Source organism: Cetorhinus maximus, chromosome 12 (genome assembly GCF_964194155.1).
Source record: "Cetorhinus maximus chromosome 12, sCetMax3.hap1.1, whole genome shotgun sequence".
NCBI lineage: Eukaryota > Metazoa > Chordata > Chondrichthyes > Lamniformes > Cetorhinidae > Cetorhinus > Cetorhinus maximus.
In genome coordinates this window covers 36849255-36865231 of record NC_135890.1, presented here as the reverse complement: position 1 = coordinate 36865231, position 15977 = coordinate 36849255, and the positions used below count along the sequence as shown (strand labels likewise).

Here is a 15977-nt window from a genome sequence, read left to right as displayed (position 1 = left end):
TCAACGGCCTTGTGGAAGTCCAAGTAGATAACATCCATTGGCTCTCCTTTGTCTAACCTGCCCATTACCTCCTCAAAGAATTCTAACAGATTTGTCAGGCATGACCTCCCCTTGATGAAACCATGCTGAATTTGCCAGATTTTACCATGCACTTCCAAGTATTCTGAAATCTCATCCTTAATAATGGACTCTAAAATCTTACCAATGACCGAGGTCAGGCTAATCGGCCTGTAATTTCCCGTCTTTTGCCTCACTCCCTTCTTAAACAGGGGGGGTTACATTAGCGATTTTCCGGTCCTCTGGGACCCTCCCTGACTCCAGTGATTCCTGAAAGATCACCACTAACGCTTCCACTATCTCTTCAGCTATCTCCTTCAGAACTCTGGGGTGTAATCCATCTAGTCCAGGTGATTTATCCACCTTCAGACCTTTCAGTTTTCCTAGCACCTTCTCCTTGGTAATGGCCACCATACTCACCTCTGCCCCCCGACTCTCTTGAACTTTGGGGATGTCACTCGTGTCTTCCACTGTGAAGACTGACGCAAATTTCCTATTCAGTTCCTCCGCCATTTCTTTGTTCCTCACTACTACTTCTCCAGCGTCATTTTCCAGCGGCCCAATGTCCACTTTTGCCTCTCTCTTACCCATTATATATCTAAAAAAAACTCTTGCAATTTTCTTTTATATTACTGGCTAGTTTACCCTCATATTTAATCTTCTTCCTCCTTATTTCTTTTTTAGTTGTCCTCTGTTGGTCTTCGTAGGCTTCCCAATCCCCTAGTTTCCCACTGCTCTTCGCCGCATTGTATGCTTTCTCTTTAGCTTTTATGCTGTCCCTGACTTCCCTTGTCAGCTATGGTTGCATGTTCTCGGTCATTCCGAAAAATTTGTGTTGACGCAATGCAAGGGCCAAAGAAAGCCTGGAAAAAAGCCTTGCTGAATGTGTGATATGCATCTTTGTATTGCTAAGGGAAGTGGGGGCTGATGACACTTATCTTTCCTGCTTCTGACACTGACAGGAAACTTCCTCAATCTCCCATAGCATTTTCAGCATACAGCCTTTTCCCTAAACTCCTTTCTGGGGTAGAATGTAACCATTCCTTTTACATTGTTCATTATTTCTAATACTTTCCCCTTCCGTCAACCAAATTCACCTCTCCTCAGGTGCTAAACCTTTTAACGCTCCTGTCCTTTAGTTTCATTTAGCCTTATCACCTCCCACATCCCCCCCATCATTTCCATCACTTGCATCTTGCTCCTGCTTTTTGCTCCCCAACTTCCGCCTCATTGTTGATTAACACCTTTAGCATCCTATCCTAGCACACTATCTTGCCCCTGCCCCCACACACACTGAATAGGTTGTTGAGAACTTGGAACCTCCTCCCCTGCCCTGAAGTCATTGATCTGATAAGTTTCAAAATCTTCCAGAAGTAAGGAAGACATTTTTATGGGTCGCAAGGATGAGTTGTCATGTCTTCCAACACCAGAACGTTTACAAGTACTCATCATCAATGTTTATGGATGAATGATGTCCACTTGGGAAAGAAACTAGAGGGTAACAGTGGCCCATTCAACTGCTTCACAGCCAAAGCTTTCAGTGATAAGGAAACAACAAGAGAGGAGAAATCTAAAGATATACTGAATGTGTGTCCTTTCAACTAAAGGCATGTTTAAAGAAAAGATTTCCATTTACATAGCGCCTTCAATGGCCACAGAACGCCCCAACGTGCTTTACAGCCAATGAGGTACTTTTGAAGTGTAGTCACTTTTGTAACGAAGGAAATGCAGTAGCCAATTCATGCATAGTGAATTCCCTCAAACAACAATGTGATATTGGCCAGAGAACCTGTTCTTGTGATGTTGATTGATGGATAAATATCTGCAGGACATTGGGGAGAACTCCCCTGCTTTTCTTTGAAATAGTGCCATGGGATCTTATACATCCACCTGTGGGGCCTCAATTTAAAGTCTTATTAGAAAGATGGCACCTCTGACAGTGCAGCACTCACTCAGAACTGCACAGGGTGTTAAACTTGAGTCTTGTGCTCGTATCTCTGGAGTGGGACTTGAATCCACAAACTTCTGACTCAGAGGCAAGAGGTGTGGGCCACAGTTCAACTGAACCATGGTCCACACCTTTGTCATTTATTCAGGAGAATATGGGAACATTAAAACAAAAAATGATTTTTAACTATGAACCAGTGATGTTCTTTGAGTAATCTTAGAAGGAAATTACATTTCTATTTTGTGTATAACACACATGCTGCACATAAGAGAGTATGTCATAAAAATGATAAATATTTCAGAAATCAGATGAACCATTTATGAATAACAAAATCACAAGTGAGTTAGAACTGATTTCATGATGTGGTCAATTTACACCAGACATTTAAGTATCACAAGTGTATGAGATATGAGAAATTCTTTGACAGTTTCTACACCACATTTGTGAGTAAAATCCATTAGGGCTTAAAACATTTCCTATGCTTTTATGTTTTATTTGTGAGATTTCTCTTTAGTGTGGGGAATTATTGTACTGGAGAAAGTAAAATTACTCTGATTCTCCCTGATTAGAGATACCACCAACTTCTTCCATTTAAAATTGACAATAATCATTGAATAACTAACTATCTTTGATCTTGCCCTGCTAATGCCTAACACCAGATTGGAGTGGGCGTCCCTGCCATTCGAACTTCAAAATTGCATCTGTTTAGATTGGGGCAGGAAAAGAGTGGTAAAGTCCCCAAACTCCATCTAAATGATACTGAAAATGACTTAAAATATAATTAGCTGTACACATAGTAATATCCTGTCATATCTGAGAATATTACTTCCATTTCTCTGCAAGTCATGCGCTGAACATATCAAGTTAATGTGGCCCTATATATTTACTTTAATAAACTTCAAATAGAAGTGATCTTAATCAGAGCAGACTAATATCCTTCTATTCATTTTCTCGCTACAAATTTTGCCACCACTTTGCTGCTGAACTCTTCAAACATCTGCTGCTACTTTCATTTTTTGCAGCATTCTTGTGCTTTTATTATTTGGAGGTCTGCAGCTCCCCGAGGCAGCTGTCCACCTTCAGGGAGCTCAGAGGAAGCGCTCACCGGCACCCACGGTGACATCAGCGCCCACCCTCTTCCCACCCCCACCCTAGCAGTGCTGAGCTTTTCAGCCCGTGCCACGAAATCGTGGTTGGGGGCCAATTGCGGCCGGGGGCCCGCTTCCCATCCACTCCCGGGCCCACCAATCACGTGTGCCCGACGAGCAAAAAATTCAGGCCCTGGAGTTGGGCTGGAACCTGGAGCTTCTGGCTGAGGGGCAGGGACATGCCACGTAACCTCCTTAATAAAAATGAGAGGTGACATATTTCTATCTCCAAGCAAACATATTGCAGCAGTGCAACAGAAAATTGAGTTGGTTCTCCCAGCTGTTGCTTGTCTGCATTTGGTGTCTAGAAACTACAGTTGGCAGTGTTAGAAGTCAAATACTTAACGTGTTGATGTGACACTCGACATCTGCTATTTTAATGTTATACTGTTTATTTTAAATGGGTTAATGGCTCTGTTAAAGCAGCAGAGGAATGTTATTGGAACACATTAAGTATTTTTCTGCTAATATTGGCATGAGTCATTTTTAGGTTTGGATGGCTGCATATGGTTCTGCAGCAGATACTGATGCAGTTATAAAGCATTGACTTTTCTATCGAGGCAAGAAGAAAGGATGAAATGTTTCATGTGGCAACCACCAAACATCATCAACTTTTCCTCTGGTGCATTGAGCATTCTAAAATCCTTCTTGTGCCTCAGATATAATATTCTTGTGATACCATTACTTAGAATGATAAAAGCATAACAGTTGATTATTTACTTTTCCAAAGGCCAAATGCACATTCACTTTTTCTCAGGAACATGAAAAATAATCAGGGTTGCAGCGTGGGCTGCATTGTTCATTGCTAAGTGATTATGTGACCACAGACTCATTGGTTTGAAGGTAGATTTGAAGCCACCGTGCTATTAAACTTGCTAAACAGATAACCTTGCCAAGATGGGGGGGTTGAAACTGAAGTGAGCTTTGTTACCCTGCACATGTGCACTCATTAAAATAAAGCAGATCAAAATTACGGCAGCGCTGTCCCTTCATTCTGTAGTTTTCAGCCTGCTATATTTCCTCGGCAAGAGGTGAGATTTTTGCTTAGTTGTGCCAGGAACCAACTACATCAACAATTCTGATTGGTTGCTACCTGGTTCTTGATAGACCAGGTTGAATGTAGTACTCTGCCACCTAGTCTAGCAACATGCTTGGTTGGAATTAAATAAACTGTGCGATCCAATGTAGGGGATTATAAATTAGAGCTGAATTGGGTTGTGATGGACAGTAATAACTTTAATGATTATATTGTACCATTTATGTCATCAGATATATAAATCTGGAAGATATTTTTTTAAATGCATTTTATAATTTAGTCAGAATCACCTAATACTTTCAATGCATACTTGAATTGAGCTGGCAAGAATTATTTTCTTTACATCTTTGCCATCTTAATCATCAGCAATTTTTACATTCAAAATGAAGCTAAAAATGTTGTTTTCAGAGTTGTCTAACATTTAACCATGTATTTTTTTCTACCTTGCTCAGTTTATAAGACCCAGTGCTGCTTGCATCTATAATATTGCAGTGTGTAGGGCAGTATTTTAAAATAAATTCACATCTTTCTTCTTTAATATTTTTTGACTTTGTTGTGACATGGTAAGTGTCCATTTGTTTCCAATGGCAAATAATTTTCGAATGTTGTAAAAACTAAAAAAGAGCACTTTAGATGGTTGTAAACCACTCAAATTTCATGAGGCCATAACATCACCCACACTCTTAGACACGTTATTCTTTTTATAATAACTGTGGGCAATTTTTCATTGCATCAAATATACTTTCTTGATGGACAAATGTTTTTTTTTACTGTTAGATGGAATTAATGTGATACCAGTTTGTATCCAGAGGCGTTTTTCAGCAGTGCCACTGAGGTATTCAATGCCACTTCTCTTTCTAAGTGCAAGATGAAATGCAAGATCTATAAGATATTGACCCTCAGAGTACTTAAGTATTTTTCAACAAGAACAACTTGCATTTTTAAAGCATCTTTAACATAGTAAAACATTCCAAATGCTTTAGAGTGTTACCAGACAAGATTGACACTGAGCCATATAGAGATATTAGAACTGGTGACAAAAGTTTGATCAAATTTTTAAAAAGCAATTTTAAAGAGACAGAAAGGTAGAAAGGCAAAGAGGTTTAGGGAGGGAACTCCAGAGCTTAGACCAAGGTAGCTGAAACCATGACTATCATGGTAGAGTGAAGGAAAGGTTTCCACAGATACCAAAACTCTAATAAAGTTATTCATATTGGTAGGAAGAGATTTATTTCATAAATACAGGGAATTAACAAATATTCATCTGTTCACAGCATTTTTGTAATTTCAAGTTGTGACATTCATCAGTAGAAATTAACCTTGCCAGATGAATCTGTAGTGATTCTACTCATAGGCCTGGATTTTTCTTATGGCGGGCGGGCTGGGTGGGGGTGGGCGCAGAGCCGATCGCTGCCTGCGATTGGCTGTACACCGCCATTTTACATGGCGGGCCAATTAAGGCCCGCCCAGCGTAACGTGTGGCCAGTAGTGCTCAGCACTACCTGTGTGGGCAGGGGGAGAAGGGAGAGTCGGGCCCTGCCCTTTTTTGCGCATGCACGCTGAAGAGCACAGCAATCTCCCTGAGGCACAGAGCTGCCTCGGGGAGATTGAATAGATAATAAGAGTTTAATAAATGATGTTTAAACTTATTTAAACATGTCCCCTCATGTGACAGTGTCACATGAGTTGGGACACATTTGGGAAGTTAAGAAAATTTATTTAATTATTTTATAAAAGCTTCAGGAAATCTCATCTCGCCCGTGGTTGAGGTTTCCTGAAAAACGTGAAGGCCGCTTGGGCTTTTCGGCTGTCCGCCAACCTTAAGGTTGGATGGGCAGTGTTCTTAACTAGTTTAATTACTTTCTTAATGGCCTTAATAGGCTGTTGACATTTCGGCGGGTGCACAGCCAACTCCGGTGCGTGCCCGCCGAACAAAATATCGCGATGGCGCGTGATGACATCAGGACGCACGCCCGACGTCATCACACGTCATTTTATGTGTTGGTGTGTCGGGCCCACCTCCACACGCTGACCGGAAGATTCAGCCCTTAAGACTGTCTGTACTTGGGCTAAAGGCACAGACGTACTCAAAATAGTAATAGAAATAAATATAACTATTTTAAAGCTCAAATATCTTGGAACTGCATGTTCCAACTACGCTTTCCTCTTTGTTTCTCCCTCTGTATTTTTGTACAGGGATACAGTAGTTTTTTTTATGCTTGATATTCATGCATTGCTTTGGTTGAATGCGGACTGTGGCTAATTTGAGGGTCTTGCTACTTGATAAGTCAGTAAAACGAATCTTTTAATAGGTACAGAAGGTAAATTTAACTCCACAGCTTGTCAATTACGTGGCCCTGCCTGTTGTTAGCCTGACTGACATATTCAGCCTCCGGCTAGGGAAGGAGCTGGCCAATGAAGCACCAGGATAAATCCCCACCGCGGATTTTGGGAGGTCAAGGGAAGAGGGGTGGTATTTGAGGATGGGAGTGTGGAGGGAGGATGAATGGGGCAGCAGAGAAAGAGGGTGTTCAAAAGGGCTTGGGAAGGAAGATGGCTAAAGTCAAAACCTGAATGACAATGGGGCTTGTAGCCTCATTCTTATATTTGAACTTAACAACCTGCCAACCCTCTGGCCGCAGTTAAAGCCAGTAATGGAGGTGGGTTTGAATCTGGAAACAGATTTCTCAGATTCCAATCCTCCCACTCAAGTCAAACCCACCCTTTTTAGGTTAAAATCTTTGATTCTATCACACAGATAAAGCTTGCTTCATTGATCAAAAGGCATGAATGATGTAGACAAAAGCATTTTAAATTAAGTTATACATGAAGTTATTGAATCCAAATGTTCAATTTTATATTTGTGGAAACCTGTATCAGAATAAGTAAATGAGTTAGTAAACCCTGAGACAGTTAAAATTAATGGAATTGTAGGTGATATACAACAAAGTCAACCTGCTCTAAATCAAAATTCCATGGAAGATTGCTAAGGATAATTAATTCGGATTTAAATTTGTTTTATAAATAGTTTTGTGCCTTTCTTAGAAAATTCTTAGAAAATTCATATTACATTTATTACATGCTATTAAAGCTTAAATGGATAAAATTGTGTTAAATTAATAAATTGATTTATATTAGCCCACATTCATTACAGCTATCTTCAGATAAGCAAATGTTTAAGATTCATAGGATAAAGAGGTTACTTTAAAAATTGAACCGATTGGAATTAGCTGATACATGTTTAATATCTTACAAAAAAAAGTCTAGAAGTATTTTTAAACTTCAAAAACTCTAATAGTATGTCAGTCTCATTTGGTTTAGTTAAGTGACATATCAGAGGAGAGAATTGCTTTTGACTCCGAATTCAAGCTTTGCCAATGCTTGCACCCCATTGGAGTATCTATGCTTCAGATATCATCACGGCAGGAAATTGTGAACCTATGGCACTATTGGATAGAATTGCTCTGATACTTTGCATTTATCCTGTGGGCGAAGTGAGTGTTTAAAATGAAGGGCTTACTGGTATGACCAGCAGTCCATTTCACCTTATTCTGCCTTATTTCTACCTGTCCCACCCCCCTCAACCAGTTTATATTTCACCACATTTCTATATTTCCTTAGTTCTGATGAAGAGTCATACGGACTCAAAACGTTAACTGTGTTCCTGTCCGCAGGTGCTGTCAGACCTGCTGAGATTTTCCAGCTATTTTTGTTTTTGTTTCAAATTTCCAGCATCCGCAGTATTTTGCTTTCACCTTAATTTGCGTTACTTCCTAAATTTCTCCTTGGTGTTTTTCTCGCTGGTATCGAGCAATGAGGAAACTGCAGCTAAGTTTGTTGCACTTCATGCGGAATGTGAATGTCGCATTTGTACAGAGCTCAAGATAGAGTTGAGGGAACAACAGAGAAATGTAGAAAGTGAACTGAAACCAAGATTATGTGGGGTAAGTGGGGAAATTGAAAAGAAAAATAAGAAGGACTTGTAATTTTATAGAGACTTTCATCATGTCAGGTTATCCCAAAGAATTTTACAGTTAAAAAAGTTCTTTTGAATTGTACTCATTGTTTAATGGAAATGCGGAAACCAATTATGTACCGCAAGCTTCCACAAAGAAAAATACTGACCAGATAATCTGTTTGTGATGTTTGATGTTGTCACCTAAACCTCTGCTGCCCATATCATAGTTCACACCACATCCCATATACCCATCACCCCTTGCTCACTGACCCATATTGGCTTCCGCTCCCACAATGCCTCGAATTTAAAACCTCTTGTCTTCAAATTCCTCTATTGCCTCACCCATCCCTATTTCTATAAAGCTCACCAGCCTGACAATCATCTGACATCTGCTATTCCACCAATATCTTCTCAATTCTCAATTTCCACTGCTCTACCGTTCACGGCCATACCTGGGCTTTAAATTCTGGAATTCTGTCCCTATTCCTCTCCATCCTCTACATCTCTCTTCTTCCTTAAGACACTCCATAAAATGTAACCTAACTTTTGACCATCTCTCTTTGTATCTCTTTATGTAACTTGGTATCAGATTTTGTCCGAGAACTCTCCTGTGAAGTGAGTTGGGGTGTAGATAGATTACGTTTATTTAGATTGGAGGGATTGTCAATGCCTTTTGAACACCATCCAGCTGTTTTTTGGATGGAAGGATATTGATGGTAAAGGCACTGGATAAATCCAAAATAAAAACAGAAAATGCTGGAAAAACTCAGCAGGTCTGGCAGGATCTGTGGAGACGTTTTGAGTCTATATGACTCTTCTTCAGAGCTTCTTCAGCACTCCCTCAGTTCTGCACTGGAATATCAATCAAGACTTTATGCTCTAGTTTCTGGAGCCCATTCTTGTGCTCAAGATAGGCAACAACTTATTAGTATCAAGCTATGGTTGTTTTTTACTTAATTTTCCGCAGAATGCAGACAATCAACTTCAAGATCCTAAAAGGAGCTTTGTGATCAGTCAAAAGTATGCTGTCTGGGGTGCAAACAGAAACTGGCTGTAACTTGCGTTGTACCAGTAACTGTACACAGTGGCTCTGAACTGCTGTGTTAAATATGTGATGGTTATATTTCACTGCACTGCTAGTTTTGTTAGGTGACTTTGGTAATTCTATACCGAACTTCAGTTATGAAATGTGCGTATGGTAGCATTAAGTTTTAGGTTTTAAGTAAAAATATTCTTGGCTTCCTGCTAGTGTCTATGGTAGCTGTGCGATTCAAGAGGCATAGATCAGCAAAAGGCTGTGCTCGAGAACACTGACCTACAGTTTACAATGTCACGTTGCATGTTATTTTTACTATTTTGTTATTATTCTCCGCACATCCTGTTATGTAGTGGCTCCACATGGCTGCTTAAGAGTTGGAAAAGAGGCAAAGCAAGATTAAGAATAATCCTTTTGCATCATCTGTTCTATTCAAGTACAGTAATATCTGCATGCCCCATCATTTTTTATTACTTATATAGAGATAAAAAATGAGCATTTATAAAATATCAATGCTGAGCTTTTAAGACATACCCAATCTCAGAGGCACTGCTCAATTATATTTTTGTCATAAAAAGGTGTAAAGCCTTTCACCAGAAACACTCCAGGCATGTAATATGATTTCCACTTCACAATTTAAAAAAATGACTGACCATTTGCAAGATTCAGTGGCTATGTACATTGTAACTTAGTGATACTGCTTATCAAACGGACAACAAATAGCTCATCCACAAATGGCATTAATATAAGCTGCAAAGTTATGCTTTCAGAAGCAGGTCTGGATGACATAATGCAACAGAGCCAATCAGATCCCAAGGCAACAGAGATATATGCACTGTATGGCAGCATGGGGAACGCTCTGCAGATTTAATCTAATTAGATGTATAATTAACTTTACAAAAGATTCAGCAAGACTATTGTGTTCCTACTGTTTGTTTGGATTCATTATAACACATCTTACCTCACAGGATTTGCCTCATAACTTGCAGAAATTAAAAATGTTTCACCACGTATACAATTTTACTGCAAATAAAAGAACTTCTAACAATATTTGAAAAGGATTATGAGTAACTTAAATCCTGCTCAGTATCTTTGTTCTCCCACCTGCCCTAAGAATTTATATTAGTGGTACTTAGAATCAGATTATCTAGTCATTTACTTCATTCTGTACAATTTGACTGTTGTGTTTGCCTACATTACAACAATGACTACACATGGTAAGTTAGTCATTGGCTGTTAAGTACTCTATGGGCAGAATTTTCCCCCAGTCGGGTGGGGGGGTGGGGTGGGGGGGTTGTGCAGGGGCAGGCGGGAGCGGGCACAAACCCAATCGGCACCCCTGATTGGGGTGAGCGCCGCCATTTTACATGGGCGGGCCAATTAAGGCCCACCCAGCATGACGCGCGCCCGGAAGCGCTGTGGGCTCCCTGTGCGGGCAGGGGAGGATTCCTTGAGTCGGGGCCTGCGCTCTTTCGCGCATGAGCGCAAAAGAGTGTAGAAATCTCCCTGAGGCATAGAGGTACCTCAGTGAGATTAGTTAAAGTTTTTAAAAGCTAAATACAACAAAGCAAATACTATAAGACATATCCCCTCATGTGACAATGTCACATGAGCTGGGACATGTCAAAGAACATTAATAGAAAACTTTATTTACTTTATAAAAACTTCATGAAACCTCATCCCACCCGTGGATGAGGTTTCATGAAAAATGCGAAGGCCGCCTGGGCTCTTCGCCTGCCTACCAATCTTAAGGTTGGACAGCCAACTCATTTAACTATTTTAATTAGTTTTTAACAGGCCTAAATAGGCCTTTGACAGCTTGGCGGGGGAGCAGCCGACTCCACTGTGCGCCCGCCGAACTAACAATCTGAATGACGCCCGCCTGACAGGCCCCCCTGCTCGCCGACCAGAAATTTTTCCCTATAAAAGGCAACAAACAAATTCAAGTTAATTATTCCCACTGACTATTTAGGTTATCATGGTCCCATTATTAATGACTATTTTATTGCCATATTATGTTTCAATAAAGCACAGGAACCTCATGTCCACTTGTGAATATGGGATGTGCAAAAGAATTGGACAGCACAAACAAAACTATCTTTTCACCCTTGGGATTTAGGTCTAAATCCAGCCTAGAGACATAAAGTAAAGATTTCGTCCTCTTGAATGACTGTTTAAGCTTTGAAAAGAAATGACATTGGGAAGTCAACAACCTAGATCCCAATGGCCATGAGCCCACAGCATAAACTGACCTCAAAGCCTCCACTAATTGGCACTCCGTTGGCTCAGAGGCCAAAAGGCCAGAAAGTGTGATAAATGGAACAGTCACACTGGAGCAGTAAGTTGCTGAGGTACATTGACATGGTAATGTAGTGGAGCTTTGAGGTTACATCCAGCCAATGCCATATGTGGTTCAGAAATGCTTGGCGCAAAATGCGAAAGAGAAGTCCCATTCTTTTGTACTGCTATCTTTTCATTTTAAAGAGGAAAATATGTTTTAACCATTTGACTCAGATGATTGCAGCATTGTCTCAGGGCCAAGAGGTTGTGAATTTAAGTCTCACACCAGTGCCTGAGCTCACAGTCTAGGCTAAATTTCTAACCCTGCGCTGAGCAAAAATTGCATTGTCCAAGCTTCCATTTTTTAAAATGAGACAATAAATCGAAGTTCAGTCTGCTCATTCAGATATATATTAAACATAACTGATCATTGGGTGAGGATCGCGGGGGAGGGGGGTTTAGGAGGTGTCAGCAGCAAGGGTAGGGTGGGGGTCTCTCAGCGCGCCCCCACCCCCCTTCCCAATGCTGGGTCCTTCGATCAAACGCTGAGAGCCTTAGAATGAGGGGACCACTCCTGGGAGCCCACAAGCAAACATGCCAGATTTAATACCAGCATTAATTTCCCATGTAAAGGCCTCATTTGGTGTCGAGGTGGGAAGCTGGTGGGTCTCCAACCACCACCCACCACCCACCACCCACCTGCCTGATTAAATGCCCTCTCTGCTATCAAATTTGCCACAAGGGAGGGCATTAAATTCCGCCCTATAGGTCTATTCCATTTTCACTCCAGTACTCATGCTTTATCTAGATTGGCACTTCAGTGTAGCGCAGTGGGTGTGCTGCTTTGTCAGACATGTTGTTGTTCAGCTGGAACATTAAACCATCTACCTGTTCCAGTAGTTCAAATGGGTATTACAGATCAGAGGCCAATATTTAATAGAACCATAGAATGATAAAGTATAGAAGGAGACCATTCAGCCTGCCATTTTTGTGCCAGTCCTTACAAAGAGCTCTCCTACTCCCACTCTTTCCCCATCACCTTTGTAAATGTTTCCACTACCTTTGTTTGATGACATAACAACAAGGTTTTCAAAGTGATCCTTCAAAATGGCCGTCCTGTTGGGTGACATAAAGGCAATAATTGCATTTCAAAGTGATTCATTGTGTATGAAGCACTATGAGATGTTTCTAAGAAAGGTGGTAAGGCACTAAATGGATGCAAGTCTTTCATTCATATCTTAAATTGCTAAATTCATATGCACAGAATATCTATTCGTAATGTACACTCTTGCTGTTGATAAGCCCTGTATAAGTAATAGTGATAATTTTAATAATGCTACCACTGAGAGTTCTGCAATAGCTTCATCAAGTCCGTGTGGTTATGATATACGTTGCATTTAAAATTATGCAATTTTTTTTCTATGAAAATGCTGTAACATCTGTGGCATATTCTAAACAGCATCCTGCAGGCTTTGTAATTAAAGGCTAATGTCATTTTCTGAAAATGAGCATTCTTTGCCCCCTGGTGTGGAGCTCAATTTCTAAACAAATTATATTGGGCATGGAATACTAGTTATGTCAGTGGTATATTTTAAATATATTTGCACTTCATACATCACTCTAAATTAGTTGCTCAATTAATGGGTTAGTGTACAAGTTTTGTAAGTGATGAACTGTTAATGCAATGCTAAAAGTTTTAAGCAATTAATAATGTTTTGAGCATTATATGGGTGAGGAAATTGTTATTCAGCCTTAATTATTACAGCTTAAACGGTATCTATTGATTATTAATAGCCATCACCAATATGTTCATCTGCAAATGTCGATGATCTGATTGAACCTAAATAAATCAATTGAGACCGATATAAAACCCTTGTTAAGAATACAAAGTTTTAGAATGTTTCCTATCAATTCCTGCTGGGGTCCAAAAATTCCAAGGACAACTGGACAACTGGATTCCAAGGACACAGGATTGTGTCCTTCCTCCAGAACTGAGTCCTGGCAGCTGATCGTTGGAAGTACAATCCTGTGATGTCTACCATATCCCATGAGGGGTGGGGTGGAGGTTAGGGGACACAGGGGAACCGCTCAGGTCCCCATACATAACCTTGCAATGACTCTGATCGGCTGTTGAGCAAGGAGGAGAGCCAATCCAAGAACGCTTTCTTAAATTTTCCTTTTCAGGGCGCCCATGCTGTTTGCCACTTGCTGTAAGAGTTGGGTTTTATGGAGAGTTTTAGAAGAGGGAGCTTGGGAGATGACGAAGTTTTGAGAAACACTTCCAGAACATGTACCAAGACAACTGAGAGTACAGCCACCAGTGTGGAACAAAGGGTGGGGAGATGCGCAAGAATCACAGCAACAGAGAATTTGTGACAGAGTGAGGCATTTTGCCTGGAGGTGGTTATAGGGAAAGGGATGGTTAAGACTATGAACAGATTTAAATTTAAGGATGAAAATTTTGAGGCATTAGTGGACTGGAAATCAATGGAAGTCAGCCAGCATAAGGGGTAATGGGGTATTTCTGCAGCACTTCTGATGAGCTATGGTTTACAGGGAGTGGAGAATGGGTGCCTAACCAGGAAAACATTGGAAAGTCCAGTCCGTACATAACAAAGGCATGGATGAGATTTTCAGTGGTATATAGATTGAGGGAGGGACAGGGATGGGCAATGTTGAAAAGGTGGAATTGGATGGTCTTTGTCATGGATATGGTATTGGAAGCTCAGTTAAAGGGTGTATAGTATGCTGAGATTACACACATTGTGTTTCAGCCAGATACAGTAGCTAAGAAAAGGGATAGAGCGGTGGCAATGTGCTGAGTATATCGTGAAGCAAAAGACAATGGTTTGGCTCTTCCCAGTGTTTGGTTATAGAGAACTGTGGCTCATTCAAGACCAAATGTTGGACAGACAGTCTGGCATCAAAGAGAGGTATGGAAAGGTAGAACTGGGTATTATTGATGTACGTTTGGAAGCTGACCCCCTGCCTGGGGATGGTGTTACTAACTGGCAACATGTAGCTCAGGAAGAGAAATAAAAAGAAAGATCCTGTTGGCACTCCAGAGGTGATGGTGTAAAACCAGAATTGGCGATCCTCTGCGCGTGATTGGATCAGATCGTAGAGACTTACACAATGGGCCAAATGGCCTCATTCAGTGCTGTATGTGCTGGCTATTTGAAAAGCAGCCGTGCTTAGTTCCACACCACCTGCTTTTTGACCACAACCTCCAAGTTCTTTATTCTCAAGTAGAATGTTCCAGATCCTAGCAACTTCTTTAGATTATTCTTTATATTCCAACACCAATCATTTGCTTCTAGTGAGAGGAACAGTCATTTCTTAATGCAAAGTTTACATGATCAACAGCAAACAGTACTATCAGACTTTTCAATATGCTCTTATTATCCAAAGCAAAGTTTATTAAATGTGCTGGAGATGACCATTTTATTTCCACATTCTGTGAATTTAATTGCAGAGAAGTAAGACTCACGTAGTGTAGTAAATGCTAAGGCTCTTTTCTCCTTTGTGTTATAGGAAGAGGATAACAATGGGCTAGAGCGTTGGGATATTTGGCACAGTGAGGCCAAGTATACATTGTATATGGATGCTATTTTAAATATATTTCTGACAACCTGCTTTTCCTTGTATGTGCATGTGATACCGTTGACTGTTTTGATGCAGCTCACCCATTAACACCAAGTCATTTGTATTTTTTTCCAGGTCAACTCGCTGCAGGTACTTGTGAGATAGTCACCCTGGACAAAGATAGCAGTCAACCGCGAAGGACTATAGCCAGACAAACTGCTAGGTGTGCATGTAAAAAGGGGCAGATTGCTGGCACAACGAGAGCAAAACCAGCCTGTGTGGATGGTAAGAATCTAATGCACAGCTTTTAAGTTTTAGTTTATTTTTCTGATTCCTTCTGATTCCTTTGTCAACCTGATGACCAACTAAAGTTTACAGGATGGTACTTGATACCCCAAGCTCTTCACACTGATGAATGACAATCATTTCTATTGTGATTGATAGGAATTCACAGTGATTTGGGTGGGAAAGAAGAACTTCCACTATTGTGGTGGGAATCTGTTGCCACTTTTCCAACCTGAGGTGGGATGTAACTGCTGATCTTAATTGTAGTTTTGCAGTTAGAAGACTTGGGGTCACCATTAGCAGATGGAGAATTGTATCTTCTTACACAGTTATAGCCACCACTCTAAATTCTAGCTTGTTGAATGTTAAAAGGCATAAAGCATACATGTTACATTCCATTATTGGTTGATTGGCATTCTTTGTAAGGCATGCTCTTGATCAATAATAGAATTAAAGGGAAACACTGACTCTGTTAGGTTTGCTTTACCTACTAAGTATTTTATCCAATTATTTTTCTTCCAAGAAACCATTTATTGGTGCACTTGTTTTGCAACCAGCATGGAAACACAGAAGTTACTTTGATCATTGGAAAGGAGTTGGTGCACATGGAAAAATCAATAATGCTGCAATAAATCACCACATAG

The 15977-nt window shown here is 40.5% G+C and overlaps 1 protein-coding gene across 3 annotated transcripts in view; it reads left to right on the top strand.

Annotated features, from left to right (window-relative positions):
• The window catches only part of tafa5a (TAFA chemokine like family member 5a), a 492732-nt gene that overhangs the window by 153272 nt on the left and 323483 nt on the right, over nt 1-15977 (top strand). For all 3 annotated transcript variants that reach the window (XM_078553349.1, XM_078553347.1, XM_078553348.1), the window contains exon 2: nt 15184-15333. In XM_078553349.1, coding sequence (XP_078409475.1) covers nt 15184-15333 — 150 coding nt within the window. The remainder of the gene's footprint in view (nt 1-15183; nt 15334-15977) is intronic.